Source organism: Piliocolobus tephrosceles, chromosome 1, assembly GCF_002776525.5.
Source record: "Piliocolobus tephrosceles isolate RC106 chromosome 1, ASM277652v3, whole genome shotgun sequence".
NCBI lineage: Eukaryota > Metazoa > Chordata > Mammalia > Primates > Cercopithecidae > Piliocolobus > Piliocolobus tephrosceles.
Genome location: NC_045434.1, coordinates 188,980,181 through 189,002,332, shown reverse-complemented (window position 1 = coordinate 189,002,332; position 22,152 = coordinate 188,980,181). Strand labels below are relative to the sequence as shown.

General features: G+C 42.4%; 1 protein-coding gene across 1 annotated transcript in view; it reads right to left on the bottom strand.

The window, feature by feature from the left end:
- CSMD2 (CUB and Sushi multiple domains 2) overlaps positions 1-22,152 on the bottom strand; it is a 655,333-nt gene that overhangs the window by 162,396 nt on the left and 470,785 nt on the right. Inside the window, exons 23-25 of the mRNA XM_023232269.1 lie at positions 15,003-15,159; positions 13,239-13,430; positions 7,416-7,542 (exon numbers count right to left, since the gene is read on the bottom strand). Of these exons, the coding sequence (XP_023088037.1) occupies positions 7,416-7,542; positions 13,239-13,430; positions 15,003-15,159 (476 nt within the window). The remainder of the gene's footprint in view (positions 1-7,415; positions 7,543-13,238; positions 13,431-15,002; positions 15,160-22,152) is intronic.

Here is a 22,152-nt window from a genome sequence, read left to right as displayed (position 1 = left end):
AGGTCATTTATCCTTTCTGGGCCTCAATGATCTCATCTATAAAATGGGGACAGTAATAACTGATTCAGAACCTGGTGTGCTATAGGTATTTGATAAATGTTAGATAGAGGCGCAGGACCAAGAGCAAAAGGCTTTCCCTCCCTTTCTTATCCAAGTTTTATCTGAGCTGGCCCACTGATTATTAAAAACCAAACCAAACTAAACCAAAACAAAACCCTCCAGCTCAACACTAGAAGCTGAGAAGAGGTTCCACTCCTACAGGATGAAACTTCTGTGTTCTATGTATGGATGACACAGGCAGGGGTGACAGGGAGAGAGCAGCTTATGGATCTGCCCTCCTGCTATCAGCTGCCAGGCCTGGATGGAGTGCATTGGCCCATCCGCCCCATTTTTCCATTCCACTCTTGTCACACACATCCAAGCAGGACCCATTTTCCAGCTTGGACCACACCCAAGGGTAAGCCTGACCATAGATTCCTGCAGCCAACCACTTCGCCTCTTGGGCACTCCTGGGAAGGGACCATCCTTGCCCAGCTTGCTGGAGCAAACCTGGCTACAAATCCCTCTGGTCACCCCCAGTGCTTGATCAGGGCTGAAGCAGGGTAGGGACACGCGCCTGAAAGGTTTCTCCTGTCTGTGCCCCTAGAAATAACCTCATGGGCTAGCCTGCTGCCTAGCCCATGTCCCTTCCCATCTGGCACACCTGCTCCCACCCACAGGATAGCACCCACCACCTGAGATCCTTTAGGGGTGACTTATAGCCTGCTGTGCTTAGGAATACTCTGTTTGGGTAAAATTGACAACCCACCTAGCTTCAGGTGGGAGTTCTCATCATTTGGGAATTACATGCCAGTCGTGTTCTAGGTGCTTTATATATGCTCACTCAATCCTCACAGCAACCTTAAGGAGGGTACCCTCCTTAATTATCCTCTTAAAGATAAGAGAACTGAGGAACAGAGGGCTTAAAGAGCTCCCTGAGCAACATAGCAAATAAGAGTGGCAGGTAGGCTGGCACCAGAGTCCAGCTCTTAGTTATGACTTGATAGTCAATAAACAATAAAACTCATGGGACATAAAGAATCCAGCTGAATAATCAAACCAAATGGCTCAAGTGCAAAATGCAGCTGACGCAGGGAAAAACAGACAACATTGTAAAACAAAACACAAATAGTATTCTCAGAGATACAAGATGATAACATATTGATAAAAACAAAAGTAGGCTGTCAAGAGTAGTCTAGAAACAGAAAAAGTAGTTTCCTCGAAATAAAAACAAAAGCAAGATTTCCAAAATAAAAAGAGGGTAAAGAACAGGATAATTACTGTTGAGAACCGAATTAATGAAAACACAAGATCACTGGCAGAATAAAAACGGGATATAGAACTTTGAAATCACTAGAACAAAAAGCCAATTACAACAGATCAGCTAACAACAGGAAGAGTTAACAATAAAAAAAGCAATACAGAAGCATAATGTATTTTGTTTGAAAGAAAGCATAATAATTTTATGTAAAAGAAATATAGTCCCTTGTACTCCTTTCATATTCTTCAATGCCCATGGAACATAAATAAAACAAATACATTCAAAAAGTTAAAAAAGGCACAACGCAGTCAAAATAAAAATAATGAAAACCATACAAAATCTATAAACCACTTAGTAACTGAAAACTTCTTAAATATTCTTGGATTTAAGAGAAACCTAAATGAGTTATAGACTAGAAATTAGCCCAGCTGAACACTTTATATGAAAAAGACAAATTGTCCAAACAAAAAACACACAAAGAACCAGAAGCAGCAAAGACAATTAAATATCCTATTGTCCATCTAAGCGGTGAAGACTAAAAGCACTGACAATGTCTAGTGATACTGTGTGGGGTAGCAGGCCTTCTCATAGGCTTCTGGTGGACTCGTAAATTGCTATAATATCTAGAGGAAATTTTGAGGTCACATATCAAAATTTGCCTCCTAAAAATATATCCTAAGGAAATAAATGGACAACTGTTCGAAGATTCAGGAATAAGAATGTTGGAGTGAAAAGCTGAAAAGATTCACTTATTCAACAGGTGAATGGTTAAATAAATTATGGTGATGCATACAATATAATTCTCTGTACCCATCAAACAGGATGAGGTAGATCTATATACACTGACATGATGAGATGGTGACATATGATCAAGTGGTAAAACAAAAAACAAGTTACTGAGCCACGCATGTGGATGTGGATGAACTTGGTTTAGAAACACGTGTATTACATTTGCTTTACGTACATATTGGCACACAAAATATCCAAAAGAATAAGTAGAGCAAACAGACATTAATAGTTATTTTATGTGGGACGTGAGGAGGGGTAAGACTACCGAGTAAGACTGTAGAAACATTTCATTTCAAGTTTATACATTTCTTTGTTTAAATTTTGAATTTTTAAAAAATGATTATCTGGCTGGGTGCAGTGGCTCACACCTATAATCCCAGCACTTTGGGAGGTCGAGGCAGGAGAATCACTTGAGGCCAGGAGTTAGAGACCAGCGTGGCCAACATAGTGAAACCCCGTCTCTACAAAAATTAGCCAGGCGTGATGGCGCTCGCCTATAATCCCAGCTACTTGGGAGGCTGAGGCATGAGAATTGCTTGAGCCTGGGAGGTGGGGGTTGCAGTGAGCTGAGACAGTGCCACTGTATTCCAGCCTGGGCAATAGAACAAGACTGTCCAACCCCCTCCCAAAAAAGAGTAACTAATTTGTATATAGAAAAATTCTATAAAGATATTTCCAATAAAAAAGATAATAACTAAATAAGGACTCAAACACAAAGGGGCTTTTTGTGTTTGTCTAATTATGAATGTGAGTTATCCTAACTTTGCTGCTGGTTATTCAAGACAGGTGTGTGTGTGTGTGTGTGTGTGTGTGTGTGTGTGTGTGTGTGTTGGGGGTTGAGAGAGAGGGAGGGAGAGGAGAAAGAGAGAGGGAGGGTAGGAGAGGGAGAGGGAGAGGGAAAGAAGGAGGGAAGGGGAGGGAAAGGGGGAGGACTGAGTAAGCACACAAGTACTGCTGTACGTGTGCACGCTATGCACATAGTTGGGAGGGCAGGCTGGGGTGGGGGAATGAGGAAGGGCCAGTGTCTTGCCACCCTATCTCCATCTTTCTGCAGTTCTCAATGAAACTGGGAAGACCTTACTTCACATTAGCTCCTTTGAGGTTGCTGTGGCTCCAAGAAGCCATCCAGACTAAGGACTGATGTTATCTTTACCTTCTTTGGACTATTTCCCATTTTGGGATCCTCAGCGTTCCCCCCATTGTGGGCGGCAAGCCACCCAGGTGCCGAGGCAAGAGATAGATGGCACAAGCTGTTCCAGTATAATAAGATATGTAAAATAAGAATAGTTATACTAGATATAGATCATAGATATGATTATATATGAATATCATTAATCATTAGTTTGTAGGAATTACTCTTTATTCCAATATTATAATAATCCTTGCTCTTACAATCATAACCTAGGAAAAACCAGGTCATGTAGATAGGAGCTGAGGGGACACAGTGAGAAGTGACCAGAAGACAGGAGTGCGAGCCTTCTGTTATGCCCGGGCAGGGCCACCAGAGGGCTCCTTGGTCTAGCGGTAACGCCAGCGTCTGGGAAGATGCCCGTTGCCAAGCAGACCATGGTCTAGCGATAGCATCAGTGTCAAGGAAAAACACCCACTAAGCACTTAGCAGACGGGAAAAGGGTGTCTCCCTTTCCCCAGGGGAGTTTAGAGAAGACTCTGCTCCACCACCTCCTGTGGAGTGCCTGACTAATGTTATCCGGAGGCCTAACTGTCTCCCTGTGAGGCTGTGCTTCAGTGGTCATGCTCCTAGTCTGCCTTCATGTTCCATCCTGCACACCTGGCTCTGCCTTCCAGATAGCAGTAGCAAATTAGTGAAAGTACTAAAAGTCTTTCATATGCAGAAATAATGGTGTAAGCGGTTTCTCTCTCTCTCCCTCCCTCTCTCTGCCTTGGCTGCCAGGCAGGGAAGGGCCCCCTGTCCAATGGACACGTGACCCACGTGACCTTACCTATCATTGGAGATGGCTGACACTCCTTGCCCTGCCCCTTTGTCTTGTATCCAATAAATATCAGCCCAGCCCCGCATTCAGGGCCACTACCGGTCTCCGCGTCCTTGGTGGTGGTGGTCCCCCGGGCCCAACTGCCTTTTCTTTTATCTCTTTGTCTTGTGTCTGTATTTCTACAATCTCTTGTCTCCGCGTACAGGGAGAAAAACCCATCAACCCTATGGGGCTGGTCCCTACACCCCATGACTTCATATTTCTTGCTATGTTACTCTGGAGAGGACGTTTCCTGTATTTGTTTTGATCTTGTCTTCCTGAGGGCTAGAAAGGGCATCTCCTGTCTCCCCTCCACCCCCACAGCCACCATTCTCATCAGTGAAAACAGTCCTCACTACTGCCCAGAAATCCATTCATCAACTTCTTGTAATTTCCTTGTGTCAGCCACACCTAGATCTGCTCTGCTCTCTTTAATTCCCAGAGAATGAGTGCTGTGCCTTTTAGGTGGGTTACGGCTGCTATGCTATGGATGAACACATCCTTCTCTTTAGAGGACGTGTGCCAAAGCACCTAGAAATGAAGTATGACGATGTTGACGGTATACTTTCCAGTGGAACTACAGCCTCCGCCACCAGTTTCTTCTCTCATGAAAGCTGCCACCCACCAAATTGCCGGTGATCATCCAGCTGTGGGAACCATTTCCAGCTTCTTGAGGCTGACCGCACTGCTTCACTCTCTGCCTAGAAGCTCATTACCCTCCCACCCACCTTCCTCCTTGGCTACCTGGCAACCTCCTCTCCCTCCTTCAGGACTCAGCTCTAGGGTCACCTTTTCCAGAATGACTCCTCCCATCTCCTCCTGTCCTGCTCTTCCATTCCCCTTACTCCTTGTGCCACCACCTTGTTCTGGACCGACGTGTGTCTGCTCTTTGTGAACCACGGCCACATCTCATTCATTTATATAATGCCAGCACCTGGCACAGGCACAGCCAGGTAGTAAATAAACAGATATTTGTGAATACGAGGGAATGAATGCATCAATGAATGATGCTCCAAGTGAAGAAAGTGAGAAAACCTCTTGATTTGCACACGTATATACTAAAGTGAAGTAGTCATTATGTTCTTGATCCACTCATTGTTCAATCACTAGTCACTGAGGAACTATCACAGATCCACTAGGCATAAAACTACCTTTATACTTGGGTCTTGTTTCATTCATTCTTTCATTCATCAAACACTTGACACTTGTTGAGCCAGGGGCACTGGGCTAAGAGCTGGGAGACGTGCAAAGATGAATCAGGCAGAGACCACAGTTCCAGGAGGAGAGGTAACGCATGAGCATAAATAAAGGAGAAAAGTGGTCAGTGTCATCAGGAAAATATAGGCAGCAGGCAATGGAAGTTCCGAAGAGGCGGAAAGGACTCCTAGGAGCCCTGTAAGACAGGGGGTGAGGGATGAGCTCCTGGGTGAGCTGACATTTGCACTTGACTTTGAGGGATGGAGAATTTTAGATGTAAGCCTTTGGAGGGAGGAGGGCATTCCAGAGGAAGGGTGGAGTAGAAACAAAGGCCCTGACCTAGGCCCTGAGCTAGGCCATGTACAGGGGTCACCAATAATTTTGCCTTGTCAGAATGTCATTGAAGAGAAGTGGTGGAAAATGAGGTTGGGAAGGGAGGTTGAAGTTGCTGTAGCCTCAAAGTCCAGAATAAAATGTTTAGCTTTTATTCTGTAAGTGTGGGGTGGCCACGGAAGGTTTCTTATCAGAGGGTGAACTGATCAGGTATGCTTCCAGGTTATCCCAGCAGTGCTGTGCAGGATGAATGTGTATATTTAACTTGTCCCCCTAATAATGCAAAGTCCCTATGTACGCTGCTGACCTTATTTTTCTCAGAGTTTAGCTAAACAATCGGTAAATAGTAAACACTTAATACATTTCTTTAACATTAATTGAACTACGTACATCAGTGAATATCTACATTTCTTGTAGCAACACACCCATTCAGCCAGTTCTCCTTAATTGGAAACTCTTACATGCAGGACTCTTCTCCTAGCTACACTTCTGTTCCTTTTCTTGGCTCTTCACTGTTCCAAATCCTTAGCACTTACTTCCTGGGTCATTGTAACAGACTCCTGATGGTGCCTCCCCATGAACTCTCTACACTGCAAATAACCCTGGTGGACCGACCCTGCTCAAGAAACTTCCATGGCTCCCTCTTAGTTATTGGCATTTAAGATGCTCCATAACCAGGCCATACTTTAACCCTACCTATCTCCCATTCCTTATCCATGTGTTTCCCCTACTGCAGCCAGACTGTTTCCTCTCCAATTCCCTTATTCTATCCTCCTTTCATACCTCTGCTCATACTGCTACCCTAACCTGCTCTTTTCCTCCTAACTCACCTGAGCCACGGCTCAAGGCCCCGTTTTGCCAGCAGTACAATAGTGTGAAGATTCACAAAGACCTGGGTTCAGATCTCAGAGTTTTGATTTTCTGTGCAAACTTAGTAGTGCTATGCATCCTCTTGGAATCTGAGTTTTCTCATCTACAAAATGGGAAGTACAATAATGTCTATTTGCTATTAGGGCTTATTATTATCATTATCAATAGGGTTATTGTGGGGAGTTAATAATGCAGGCTCTGTGCTCAGTAAACGGTGATGGTTCTTTCTCCTCTGACTCCTTGAAATTCCAATAAGGAATTCCTGGAAGGAAGTTACATTTTGATGGCATACCTATTTTGAAGGAAGTTATCTTTTGAAGAAGTACATACCGCTGCTGGTCTTTTGCTATTTACTTCCTCCACAACTCAAAAATACAAGCATTTCTGTCCTCATTTTAAAGATGAGGAAACAGCCTGAAAAAGGGAAGCAATCTGCCAGGGGCCATACTGCTAAAGCTGAGTTAGCGCTTGCTAACTGTCAGAAATAACCACAGCAGCTGTTATTAAATATTCACTATGTTCCAAGTACTACACTGAGCATATTACATGCAATATCTCATTCAAGTGCTTTATCCTGAGATCCATACTCTACAGAAGAGGACAATGAGATGCAGAGAGGATAAGGAACTTTTCCAAAGTCCTGCAAATAGTACATGGAAGGGTTGGATTCAAATGGGGGTCTGCATGCCTTCAATCCATGCCCTTGGCTCCTCTGCTGTAACTGTGCTCTCTGGGCCAGTGAGGTGTATGGACTTGGCATGAAGCCCTGAGAGGCTGAGACTGACCTTTCCAGATTTTTTCAGGCATCCAGCATAGCAACCACCATTGATCACAAGGTTCTCCAGGTGAGGCAGGTGGGTCGCGCACTAGCTGGATGGCCTGGTGATGATGCCGATGATGCCTCCCCTGCACAACTCGCCAGCCCTGACACTTACCCAATGGTGCAGCCGGCCTCTGCTTCGATGGTCCAGATGCAGTTGAGATTGTGTTCATAGGGAGCTGGATACCCAGGTGACAGCACCTGCCCCGACACCTCTCCTTTTACTGTCCCTCCACACTCGGCTGAAAGAAATCCCAAAAGAGTGAGCTTCACGAGGTGGCCTGAGCTGCCAGCAGTCACTCAGCAGCTCCTTTTGCCTGTTTGCTCCTGAGTCCCTCTCATTCATTCCAAGTGACTGAGCACAGCATATTAAAAAGTCCCTGGGTGAGACTTATATCCAGAACCTATAAAGAACCCCTACAAATCAACAACAAAAAGATGAATAACCCAATTTTAAAAAGGCAAAGGATTTGAATAAACATTTCTCCAAAGAGGATATATAAATAGCCAATACATACATGAAAAGATGTTTAACATTGTTAGTCATTAGGGAAATACAAATCAAATCCACAATGAGATATCACTTCACATCCACTGGGATGTCTATGGTCAGAAAGACTATACAAGCGTAGGTGGGGATGTGGAGAAACTGGAACTCTCATCGTTACTGATGGAAATGTAAAATGGTGCAGCTGCTTTCAAAAACAAGTTGGTGGTTCCTCAAAATGTTAAACATAGTCACCATATGACCTAGCAATTCTGCTCTTAGGCATATATCCAAGATAAATGAAAACATGTTCACATAAAAACTTGAACATGAATGTTCATAGCAACGTTATTCATAGTTATCAAAAAGTGTAAACAACCCAAATGTCTATCAACTGATGAGTGAATAAACAAAATGTGGCATAACCATGCAATGGAATAGTATTCAACCACAAAAAGGAATCAAGGCAGCCGGACACAGTGGCTCACACTTATAATCCCAGCATTCTGGGAGGCTGAGGTAGGTGGATTACCTGCAGTTGGGAGTTTCAGACCAGCCTGACCAACATGGAGAAACCCCATCTCTACTAAAAACACAAAAATTAGCCAGGATGGTGGCATGTGCCTGTAATCCCAGCTATTCAGGAGGCTTAGGTAGGAGAATCACTTGAACCCAGGAGGCAGAGGTTGTGGTGAGCCGACATCGCACCATTGCACTCCAGCCTGGGCAACAAGAGTGAAACTCCATCTCACAACAACAACAACAACAACAACAACAACAACAACAACAAGGAATCCAGGCTTGATACACGCTACAATATAGATGAACTCTGAAAACATCAGTTAAGTGAAGGAAGTCAGACACATTGTGCAATTCCACTTATATGAAATACCTAGAATAGGCAAATCTTGGAGACAGAAGGTACATTAGTGGTTGCCAGGGCCTGGGGGAGGGGACAACTGGGAGTGGCTGTTAATAGGCATGGGTTTTCTTCTGTGGGGGACAAAATGTTCAAAAATTAGATTGTGGTGATGGCTGTACAACCCTGTGCATATACTACTCACATGGTTAGGCTTTGTGTCCCTACCCAAATTTCACCTTGAATTGTAATCCCCAGGTGTTGAGGGAGGAACCTGGTGGGAGGTGACTGGATCGTGGGGGCAGTTTCCCCCATACTGTTCTCATGATAGCGAGTGAGCTCTCACGAGATAGGATGGTTTCATAAGTGTTTGACAAGTTCCTCCTTCTCTCACTTTTCTCTCTCTTGCCGCCTTGCAAAAAAGGTGCCTGCTTCCCCTTCCACCATGATTGTATGTTTCCTGAGGCTTCCCCAGCCCTGAGGAACTGTGAGTCAGTTAAACCTCTTCCCTTTACAAATTACCTTGTCTCAGGTAGTATCTTTATAGTGGTGTGAGAACAGACTAATATACTTACAAACAACTGAATTGTACACTGGTAAACAAAAACAGTCCCTGAATGGAGGGCTGATTGCCTATTCTGTGACCAATCTCCTCAAAGCCTCCTAGGGAAGAACAAGCAAGTACTTCAACCTGCTTCTTGATAGCAACAGGACCTCTGCTAGCTGCCAGGACAGCAGAGATCAGCAAGATACTGCCCTCCTCTGGAAGGGTTTACCATCTAGTAGAGAAGACAGCCACACTGTGTGCTATGTGTCCTAATAGCAAGTGGTAGCAGAAGTGACCAATCTCCCTGAGCAAAGGACAGCGAGAGTCAGGGAGGGTGCTGGTCTCAAATGAACCTTGAAGGAGAAGCAAGAGTTGACCAGGTTGGGTGGGTGGCAAGGGTAGGATGGGATGCAGGGCACTGCAGAGAGACAGAGAAGAGTAACTGCAAAGTTCCTGGAAGTGAGGAAGAGCATGGCAGGCTGGAGGCCAGGGTATGAGATAGGGAGAGGGGGGAGATGGGACTGGAAAGGTGAGGAAGCATCACAGGTTGAAGGACCTTGGATACCAGGCTGTCATATATTTACTGTTCCAGGAAAGAACTGCAGTGTTTATATGCGTGAGTTAATTGACTGCGTGACACATCAGTGAACTTTGCATGTTAGAAGAAGTCACTGTGGTGGCAGTATGAGGGGGTACAGCAGGGGTAAAACTGGAGGCAGGGAGGCAAGTGAAGAGATCTACATTCCCCATTGGAACAATCACTGAAGTCAGAAGCTGGGGGTTCTTCCTGGCCTTCTCCTCCTTTTTGCCCGACATCTAATCTCCCTCTGAGACCCAGTTGCTAAACCTGTGTGATATTATTCATGTTTGACTCTACTCCCCCCACATTGCTGGAATCTTGACTCAGGCCCTCACCATCTCTAGGCTGGCACAGTTGCCCACACTCTAGGCAGTGCTATCAACAGATCTTTATCAAATGCAAACAAGTGACTGCTTGCATTCAATCCCCAAATGAAGTCTAAGCTTTTCAGTAGAGCCCACTGAGCCCACCAGAGTGGCTCCCTTTGGCCTCTCTGAACTCTTTGGTCCAGCCTGATGAAGTCCACAAGCTCTATTTGGATGGAGGACCTGAATAAACATCCTCGCTATGACACCTTTTGTGGCATACCTCCCCTCCCCAGGTAGAACTGACACTGCCCTCCTTTGTGTCTCCATTACAATGTGAATAGATTTCTATTGTAGCATGTGTAAAATGTTATTAAAATCATGTCTATTTCCTCCACAAGACTATGAGCTCCTTGGCAGCAGGGAGCTTGTCTTATATCTGCACATCAAGTACCTAGTATACGGTTTGGCACATTATAGATGCTTAATGTTTATTGAATGAATGGATGGCTGGACAATCAAATGAATGGAAGCAGATTATTGCTTTCCATGCAAATTACTATAAGCATCTGAATCAAGGGAGAATGAGTACAAATGAAGAGGAGGATATTCATCGCAGAGCTATTTAGGAAAAGGAATAGTTGATTAGGCAAGATACTAGAAATAGAAGAAGGGATCAGGGTCACAGATGGAAGACTGACCCCTACCTGTTGCTATAAAGGACTCATCCAACATTTCATGGACCCCTTGGGTTCACACAGGACCACTAACGAAGGGTTGCAGGAGAGGCCCTCTACCAGACCCTCTGCTCAAGCTTCACTGTGAGCCCTCTCTCCAAAGTGCTGTTGGGGTGGGAGGTGTGAACCTGATTGAAAGACGCCAGGCTGAATGGGACCATGGCAGGGAGTAGGGTGCTGGTGAGAGGATGGACTACAATTGTGAGGAGGAGGCTTGACTGGTCCACAAACAGAGGAAGTAGCTAGAAAGGTGGGAGGGCATTATCCATGTCCTTGGTTAGAGCTTTCTTCCATATTCCAGACAGAGAAGGACCTCCTGCTTCCTGGGAAGTGAGGGTTTGGAGGTAGCAGCACTGGGAGCATGTCATCATGGACAACTAGATACCCTACCTGGGGTCTGGCAGGTGGGCAGGAGGGGGCTGAGTGGGCCAGCATGTAGCAGATTCAACAACACTGAGAACATATAACTCTACTCTTTCTGGTCTTCTCCCTTCTTCCCACCCTAGAGTCTTGGCTGCTTTGTTTGGGCTGCAGAGTCCAGTCACTGAAGAATAAAACATTTGGATGTTTTAAGCTACAGCAGTCATTTGTGGTAGCCCATGGTGAAGTCGACCACAACATGACATATACAAAAATATGCACATAATCTCAAATACACAGCCTCACTCCTCTAGCAGGCTAGAGGCAGTCTCAATGGGGAAGACCTCCAAGGTTCTAGCGTAATTCTAAGTTTAAATGCTCTTATACTGCTTGAGTGAATCCAATAAGTCCAGTCCAACTGGCATATTTGATATTCAAAGTCATCTTACAGTGAATCCTTTCTGCAAAGCAAATAATTATCTTGTAATGCGAGTCATCATCCCTCCTTTTCATTTTGCGTGCTCTGGCTTGCTTGTCTGTGGCATTATACTGTTGTGTGTTTATGCAAGCATCACCCTTCCTGGCCTGAGATCTGCTCTTCTCTGTATTCCTAGTGCCTAGCATAGGGCCTGGCACGTGAATGAGGGGAAGTATAAAAAGAGAGATGGAGGGCGAAAGGGAAGATATGCTTGAAGACCAGGTCAAAGGCAAAGGGAGAAGAAGACCCTAGAGGCTCCATAAAGGCTACTGTTTTGGTCTGTCCACTTGCAGAGGGTCCACTTAGACCCTCCGCTGTATAAGAGTGTTAAAGATCCTATGAAAATGTAGTCATCTAGGGGAAAAGAAGCATCTGTGGCCATTAACACTTCCCACCATGCCGGTTCACACTTTCACCCGTGCACGTGTTCAGTCTAGAATGTCCATCTCACCTCCTCTCCCTCCTATTGGTGAATTCTAACTCATTCTTCCAAGTCTCAATTAAAATATCACCTCCCAGGCAAAACATTCTCATCATAACCTCCCAACATCTTGCACTTAACTCTTTCTACAGTGCTTCTCTTATATTATACTTACCTGTTTATGTGTCTGCTCTTCAAGCTAGAGTATTGGCCCCTACAAGGGCAGTGTACAGGTTTTATTTTTCATTTATTTCTCTGCCTCCACAAATACCCAGACATACATGTGCACCAATTCTGGCATGTGGGGCTTGGTAGGCATGTATGTGTTTTTCCAGTGGAGGTTTTGTTCTTACAAGATTAGCCAGTGCTGGCACAGACACATTGAGGTTGTGGTACATGAGAAAGCGGGTGGAGAGAGAGAAAGGTCTGATTTTGGAAAGGTAGGAGGCAGGACAAAGCAGTATGGGGGAATTCACATTAGCAGGGAGATGGGTGGTAAGAGATGAAAAGGCCAAACAGAATGTCCATTTTTGCCTATTTTGCACTTCTGCCTCGGATGACTGTCCCTTGTCCTGAGACACATGTGTAAAGATTCTAGAGAACCTCTGATGACATTCGGGAAGACCCACAGGTTTAAAAATGCAAGTTCATTATTGCATTCTTTATCAGTGAGAGCAATGGTTGCTCTTTATCTTACTCTTTCTTTTGACATTCCTCTAGAAAAGGGAGAATGAGTCCCATTTTACCTACAGGGAAACTGAGACCCAGAGCGGGTGGGAGACTCATTTGAGTCTTGGTGTTACAATAAGCCCTGGAACTCAGGCAAAAGCCCCATCTCTCCCTTTCTAATGGACTCTCCCACCTCGTCGCTATCACCCGCGTTACAATTTTGAGGGCATGACTTGGCTGTGGTCCCACATGCTAAATGTACGACAAAGGCAAGCTACCCGCCTGACTGCACCGCTGCATGGGTGTAATGAGGTGTGAGAGTGAGGAAGTGGAGGAGGGGTGCAGGCGAGCCATGATGTCTGTTAACAAGAGGATTCAGTCCAAGTAGATGGCCCCCAGGCCCTGGAGCATGGGGTCTAACTGGAATGAGACCAGGGCTAGACCTTGGTATTATGGGAGACCCAAGGGTTCCCTGCAGAGGAAGAGCCCTCCTACCAACACAGGTGGGCAGAGGCCGGTCCCAGGTCCGGCGCTCTCCACTCAGACACAGCAGCTCCTCACTACCCCGCAGGCTGTATCCAGGGTCACAGCTGAAGGACACGGAGCTTCCTGCAAAATGACCTTCATCATGAACCTTGTAGCCAAACTGCGGGGTTCCTGGGTCCTCACATTTGATGAGTTCAAAACCTGGTGAGGAGAGAAGAGGTAGAGTGAGTAAGACCTATTGTGGCAGAAACCACGCTTCCTCTCTTCCCTCGAAGCCCATGTCCTCAAGGAAGCTGTCTCAGCCACAGCCCTTGGGTTCTGATGGATTCACCAGTCAGGATTTCCTCATTTCTATGCTCAGTTGAGGGTGTATTAAGGAACATCCATTTCTCTGTTGCTATATGTAAATGATTTCTGCTTTTAATAGTTTTCAGGCCTAAGGACTGCATTTCCTATTTCTTTTGTTTGACCCCATAGCATTTTTGCTAGCAGGAGTGTTCTTTTCATTTTGCTCATTGAGACATTCTGATAAGATGGGGTAATATGGAGAAGTCACCTTAAATGTATGTTTAAAAGCTTAGTTATGACCTGCTTAAACATATGCTGTGGAAACGGGCTGGAAAAGGAAACAGATTTATGCAGAGCTCCCACTCTATGGCGCTATACATGTGTTCTCTCTCATTTGTTATTCACAGGAGTCTTACAGGTGGGTATAATTATCTGCATTTTACAACTGAGAGCATTGATTTGGGAAGGTTAAATAAACGGTTCCAAACTTACACAATTTTCACATGATAGAAATGGAATTCAAACGTGTCTCTAATCCTCTTCCACTGAACCTCCTGCTGTAACAGGCAAGGATCCTCTGCCAGGCAGCCTCGAGCCCAGGTGAGGGGAAGCCTGACTATACTCTGTGGATTATTTTCCCCAATAGCTTTCTTTATTGAGATACAATTCACATACCATACGTTCTCCCATCTAATGTGTACAATCCAATGTCTTTTAGTAGAGTCACAGAGTTGTACAACTAATGTCATAATCAGCTCTACAACATTTTTATCACCTCAAAAAGAAGTTCCATAGACATTTTCCCCCAACTCCCTCAGCCTTAGGCAACTGCCCTTTACTTTCTGGCTCTACGGATTTGCCTGTTCTGGACAGTTCCTATAAAGGGACTCAAACAACATGTGGCCTTTGAGACTGGATTCTTTTACTTAGTGCAATCTTTTCAAGGGCCATCCACATTGATGCACCTATCAGTACTTCACTCATTTTTTGTTTTTTAAAGACAGAGTCTTGCTCTGTCACCCAGGCTAGAGTGCGGTGGTGCAATCTCAGCTCACTGCAACCTCTGCCTTCTGGGTTCAAGTGATTCTCCTGCCTCAGCCTCCCAAGTAGCTGGGATTACAGGTGCCCGCCACCACGCCCAGCTAATTTTTGTAGTTTTAGTACAGAGGGGGTTTCACCATCTTGGCCAGGCTGGTCTCGAATTCCTGACCTCATGATCCACCTGCCTTGGCCTCCCAGGGCTGGGATTACAGGCATAAGCCACTGTGCCCTGCCACCTCACTCCTTCTTATGGCCAAATGCTATTCCATTGTATGAACATATCACATTTTGTTTACCCATGCATCCACTGATGGATACACATTGGATTTTAAAACGGTCTTAAGAGCACATTCTTTGTATCTTGTGGGTAAGCAGAAGCTCAAGTAAATGAATAAAATGGGAAAGCCTGACTTCCTTGACCACACGGATGTAAGGAAGACTTACTGGAAAACTGCAGTTCAAAGCCCTTGCTGGTGTTTTCAGCATCAGTGATGAAATCAAGCCACAGACTGCTGGATGTGCTGTTCAAAGTCACCCCCATCATCTCAGAACGGCTGAATACTCCCAGCAAACGGGCAGAGTTGTTGTTGCCATCATAAACCTGGACACAGGAGAGACCCCCAACCCAATGTCGTAAGCATGGCCTTATGTTGAACAACACCTTCTTACCCCCACGACCCACACTCCTGGAATTTAGCACTGCTAACAACTATCAGAGGCACAGCGAGTTATCAGATGCAAGGAAGATGGCAGAGGGACGCTATCAACTAAGCAAGTTATCTCGTTTTCCCTTGATGTCAGTTCTATGCTCAGCCCATCTTTACTGTGAATCTGGTCTTTGGGAACTGGTTGCTATTCCAACCTTTCCAGTGGAGATCTGCTCTTGTTCCCTCAACTCCCATATAGCACCAGCTTATTCTTTAGCAGCCTGGGGAGGCCAGGTTTGGGTTGCCTGCTTCTCAAACCATCTGTTTCCTCAGATGGACAGGCTGAAAGCATTCATCTCTACATTGCTAAACCCGCAATCCTGTCTTCCAGTACATGAGACAGCCATCCTCTCACATGATCCCATCCCACTGTGGCAATAGCCGTCTTGACCACTCTGCTGGATGTCATCCCTGGGAATCAGATGGGATGGAGTTAAAATGACCAGCGTGTCATGGTGACTTTTTCTTCCCCAAGCTCAGCCTCTGCCCCTTCCCTGCTAAAATGAGGGCTCCAGCTAGGGCCTGCTGGGCTTGCCAAGGGTGGAATCGTACAGGCATCTGGCTTCCCTTGCTCCCATCTGTCCCCTGAACTTCTTAGTACCAGCAAAGACAACAATCATCAGAATAATGAACTGGCTCCCCAGGTTTCGAGGTTGCTGCTCCTTTCCAGATAATTGTACAAATAACAACAGAAGTTGTGATTGAGTGAAAGACCCCCTGGTGCTTTTGTAAATATCAAAGATGGGATCTATGAGTGGGTGATGAATATTTGTGCATGGCACACAATGTGATGCCAGCTGCCAGCAAATTGGAACAATATTTCCAGTGTACTATTTATGAAGCAAAGCTTTCTAAAAGAAGCTATCCTTCAAGCTAACAGTGTTGTATATTATAGAGATTTGTTTAGGCTCCTGGGAGCCTGAAGTCTGTTACCAGATCCTTGTGTAATTGCTGTATATCACCGATAGACTGAGTGAATTCCAGGGTTCCAACAGACATCAAGATAATACAAGTTCAAAGAGTTTAGCCTAAATTGTTACAAAAATATTTTCAACCACCAAAACATATGGAAATCAATGGACCAAGGCATTTATCATCAATGGAATAAGAATCATCAATTGCAATAAGAAATAATAATCATCAATTGCAGTAAGGAAGACAATCAGACAACATGTGTTTCTTTAATAAAAGACATACCATCACCCACGGAGTTACCTTGCCAAAAAAATCAGACCTGATCAGATCAAGCCACTGGATCTAATTTCCAACTTACGGGCAATAAATACCGAGGACAGAGGAACATACGAAATGATACGCTGTGAGGGCATTCAGCAAAATCCAGAGTGGAAAGTTCCACTGAACAAATGATCTGATTTCCTCAACAAATAAGTTACAAGGGGGAAAAGAAAAAAGATGGAAGGAGAAACCCGTAGATTAAAAAACACATGAGACAATGACTCTAATGTGTGGACCTTATTGAATCCTGATTCAAATAAACTATAAATTTAAAAACTGTTATGACATCTATGAGATAATTGGAAATTTAAACACTCACTGGATATATGTTATTCAGAAATGATGGTTAATTAATAAAAAGTATGATGGGAACATGATATTTTCCTTAATTTCCAAGCATAATTCATCCTAATTCATCAAGAACAAAAATGTTACTTGTATCATTACAATAAAATATTAATTGCAGAAAAACTTATAAAAAGAAATGTGCAAATAACTTTCAGGACTTACAACATGTTGGTAAGTATCTTTCTAGGCTTTGTTCTATGCATTTATTTCCTTGTATAAATTTATGTTTTTATAATTTTTTATAACAATAAGATCAAATTATAGATACTATCGGGTTCTTTCACTTAATATAATGTATATATTTTTAAAGTCATTAAATATTTTTTCCATAACAGCATTTAAATGGCAGCAGGAATTTCTATAATAAAAATTAACCCAATCTGCAATATAATTATTTACACATCAGTGTCCAAAATATGTGCTCTGGTACATAAGGTTCACTCAGTAAATGTATGATAAATAAACCAATATTTTCCTCTAGAATTCATGTCCTTAAATCTACCTGGCATTTATTTTGGGATATGATATACAATTCTACCTTAACTCCCTGATAGATTAGTCATTTAACCAAACTCTGTTTGTAAATACTCCACACACTACCAATTTTAAATCCATCTTTATCACATATATAATTAACATATAATTATATACATTTGGTTTTGTTTGTCAGCTTTCTATTCTATTGCATTTGCCTATTTGTCTACTCCTATGAATGATCCACAGTTTCAGTTACTGTAGCTTTACAATATAGTTAAATAATTAGTAGGAAAAGTCCTCATTTGTCTTCTTTTAACTTAAAAAAAATTCTCCCAGATGTCCTCTTCTAAACTCAAGAAGAATTTTCCTGAATTATAAAAAGTAAAACAAAAACCTCCAAAACAAAACTTGTGTAATTCTGACTGAGCTACATTAAACGTATGGATGGACTTGAGAAAAATGTATCTATGTGATACTGAGTCTTCCAATCCATATACATGGTGCCTAGCTCCACTTAATCAAGTTGTCTTCTATGTTTCTCACTAACATTCTGTTCTTATTCCTGGGTATTTTTATATTTTTGACTGCTGTTGGGAATTGGGCCTTTGTATACATTTATTTCCTAACAGAATATTGCTTGATGGTCCAATTCATCATTATGTGCAGGTGATGGAAATGTCTCCCTGAGAAATCCAAGAGAATCTATGCACATCCATTACATCCAATAAAGCAGGTCAGCAAGATGGCTGGTTTCAAAATGAATATGCTAAGCAGAAAGCTTTCTATATACAATTACAACAATGTAAGCATAATTTCAGAATATTCCTGCATGTCCGCTTGCACACGTGTGCTTGAGTTTCTCTGGAGCACACATCTAGCGTGGAAAAACTGGTTGCAGGGATGGCACATCTTCAGTTTGGTTAGATATTACCAGATTGCTCTTTGAAAAGGAATACCAATTTGCTCTCTCACCAGCAACGTCTGACAGCTTTCATTGCTTTATATCCTTGCTGATACTTGGTATTTTAGGGTATTATGATGTTTTCCAATTTGATGAGTGTAAAGTGGTATCTCATTTTAATATGTAAATCCTTGATAGTCATTGAAGTTGAGCATCTTTTTATATGTTTATCAACAGTTCTTACTTCCTCTGTGAATTGGCTGCCTGTTCATACCCTCTGTGCATCCAGGAGCATGAAATCTCCCAGCATTTATTTTAGTTACATCAATATCAAAATAAAATTTTATCTTCTTTCATTTAAGATTATGCACATTTTGGAGGGCTTATTTCTAGGTGTCTTATAGTTTTTGTTTCTATTATAAATGAGACTTTCCCTCCTGATTGCAAGTTTTATTTGGTTATAGAAACACCAGAAACTTTGTGAATTTTCTTATTGATTTTGAGTTTACTAGTTGGTTGTTTTGTATTTTTGAAGCAAAAGTCACAATTTTCTATAATCCTTTCTAATTTTTATAGTTCCTTTTTTTTTTTTTTTTCTGGTATAAACGTAATGGTTTGTCTCTTCAGCACAATGCTGCATTCTATTGGTGATAGTAAAACTACCGATCTTGTTCTTGACTTTACTGAAAATTTTTAGGAAGTTTTGCCATTAAGTATAATGTTTGCTGTAAGCATTCGGTAGAAATATTTTTATTAAGTTAGGAAAGTTCTATGTGTAGTTTTATGAGATATTTTTAAAAATCGTGAGTGGGTGTTGAATTTAATCACATGATGTTTTGGGGTGTATTAGCGGGATAATGTCTTTTTCTTTGCTAATCTGTTTATAGGATATTAGGTTGAGCCATGAAATTGCCAATATTTTAACAGTTTTGACCTATAAAAATAGCAATTTCATATGGTTTGTCTAACAAATAACATTATGAGCTTTTCTAATTTTGACACATCCTCACATTCCTGGAATCAAACCTACTTGGTCATCTTTGTTTTTTTGTTTTGTTTTGTTTTGTTTTTTTGAGATGGAATCCTGCTCTGTCATCCAGGCTGGGGTGCAGTGGCTGCAATCTCGACTCACTGCAAGCTCTGTCTCCCGGGGTCATGCCATTCTCCTGCCTCAGCTTCCCAAGTTGCTGGGACTACAGGCATCCGCCACCACGCCCTGCTAATTTTTTTTTTTTTTTTTGTATTTTCAGTAGAGATGGGGTTTCACTGTATTAGCCAGGATGGTCTCATCTTTGTTTTAATACACAGTCAAATTCAATCCGATTTATACTCAGAATTTTTAGATCTATGATCAAAAGTGAGATGCCCTAATAGTTTCTGATTTCTGTTCTTTTTAAAATTTTTATTTTAAATTATAAATTGATAAATTATAGCTGCATATATTCATGGGGTAGAAAGTAATGTTATGATTTATGAATACAATGTGGAATTAGTAAATCAAACTAACATAACCATCGCCTCAATCACCTCAAATACTTATCTTTTTTTGTTGCGAGAACATTTGAGAGTTACTTTTAGTGATTTTGAAATATATGGTACATTATTATTTGCTATATTCACTGTAACATGCAATACATCTCAAAGGAAAAAAAAACCCTTAATTCTTCTAATTGATGCTTGCTATACTTTGACCATTATCTCCCCATTCCGTCAATCCCCTGGTAACCATAATTTTACTCTTTGATACCAAAGTTTCTACTTGCCTCATTAACAAAAATGAGTTGGGAGATGGATCTTTATTTTTCTCTCTTCTGAACAGTTTATTGCAGGGATTAATTGCTTCTTGAAGTTTTGGTAAAGCTTACCTGTAAAATAGTTAAGGCCTGGGGCTTTTGAGGGAGGATATGGGGAACTACAATTTTTTAATGATTATTGGTTTTTTCAAATTTTTTTCATATCAGTACTTTTTATCTATAAAAATTTCCATTTCATCTGAGCTTTCAGATTTCTTGGCTTACAGTTGTTTCTAAACATTTTCCTTCTTTTTTTTGAAAAAGGGTCTCACTCTGTCACTCAGGCTGGAGAGCAGTAGTGTGATCCCTAAACATTTTCTTATTTCCATCAGCTCTCCTATATCTTTGATTACGTCCCTTTTCAATTCCTAATATTACATATTTGTGGCTTCTTTATTCCTTGATCAGTTCTGCCAGTTTTGTCTACTTTATTATTTTTCAAAAAACCAGTTGGTTTTGTTGACAACTGCTCTTGTTTTTTAGTTTTGTTTCTCTAGTCATTTCTGCCTTTATGTTTAAAGTATCTTTCTCCTACTATCTTCTGCTTTATTCCGTTACATCATCCAAGTTACCCAAATCCTTATTTATCTTTAACTTAGGTGATATGTCACAGACTCACAGAGATATATTAAAATCTTCCATGAGGACTGTAACTTTATTAAATTTTTTTACATTTCCAGCAGTTTTTATTTAATTTATTTGTGCTGTGTTATTTGGCACATAAAGTTTTACTGTGGATTGATTATCCATTTTATTAATATAAAATAATCCTCTTTTTCATTTCCTTATGAGATGTGGGAGAAGTTCTCAAATTTATCTTTTAATAAACTGATTTCATTTTTCTGTGGTTTACCATCTTCCGTTCATTGCCTCCATTCCATTTTTTAATTGGGTGATCATGTTTTTCATCTCTATTTAATCTCTCCTCATCTCAGATTGCGCTGTTTTCATTATTGCCTATTTTTGTGTCATAAATATAATATTCTCTCAAATTCTCTTAAGAATACAAATTAGGAGCTTTTAAAGTATGTTTCTGTTCTTTGTTGCCTACAGAGGGGCAATTAGCTACGGTTCCTCAGACACGTCTCCGTCTTCTGATCTACTGAATATTTACACATATCCGGTTAATTTTCTGGTTGGTACACTGTTACAGAGGGAAAATGGAAATGGGGAATGGAAACATTCAGCAGTCTCTAAGGGAGAGTAGAGGAGCTAAACTCAAAGAGGTCGTAGCAGGAGCATTTCTTACCCTGGTGCTAAAGAGCGTGTGCGTGCGTGTGTGTGTACGTGTGTGTGTGCATGTGTTTGTGTGTGCATGTGTGTGTGTGCATGTATGCACTACCTGGGCTCCCGCATCCTCTGTTAGTCCTGCCTGAACTCTGACCTAGGTTTTATGCCCCATGTCCCTCCTGCTTTTTTACCCTGAGCACCTCAGAAAGACTCTCTCTGCTTATCTACGAAGCTGCCCACCTGACCCTGAAGCCAGAACCCTGACAGTGCCGTTGAGTGTGCACACCTGCTGACTATGTCTTAGGTGCTATTCTGAATCTAGACTCCCTTAGTGAGGAAGCATGGCACCGGCCATACTCCATGTGACCTACAGCAACCTAGGAGCCATTTGTGCTGGCTCTATCAGGTCACTTGCACAGAACCACTGCTTATACTCCCTTCAAAATCTGAAAATTGTAAACTATGCCTCAAAGCTGGCTTTTTGTGCTAATGGCCTTCATCCAAGAAAGCCTCTGCATTGCCCAGCTCACATCGCTCCATCTGTACTTCTACAGAGAGGAGGTCCCTCTGGCACTGCTGGACTGATTGTAGCCTCTGAGACTCAAATGGATGGAGAGAAGTGAAGGTCAAGGGTGATGCCTAAAACATGGTTATTAGAAGGGCATAACACCCTTATCTTGTGTTCTCTTGTTGGGAGACACACACTGTTTTTATGTGGGGTTGGAAAGCAGAGCTTAAGAAGCCAACGGGATTGTTCTATCCCATTTCAGGCACATCCAGTTCCAGCCTGTGATCTCATGAGTGCATCTTCTTGGGTTCAAAAAAGATTAGGTAAGAGTGAGAAATGCATTTCAAACACACACACACACACACACACACACACACACACACACACACACACA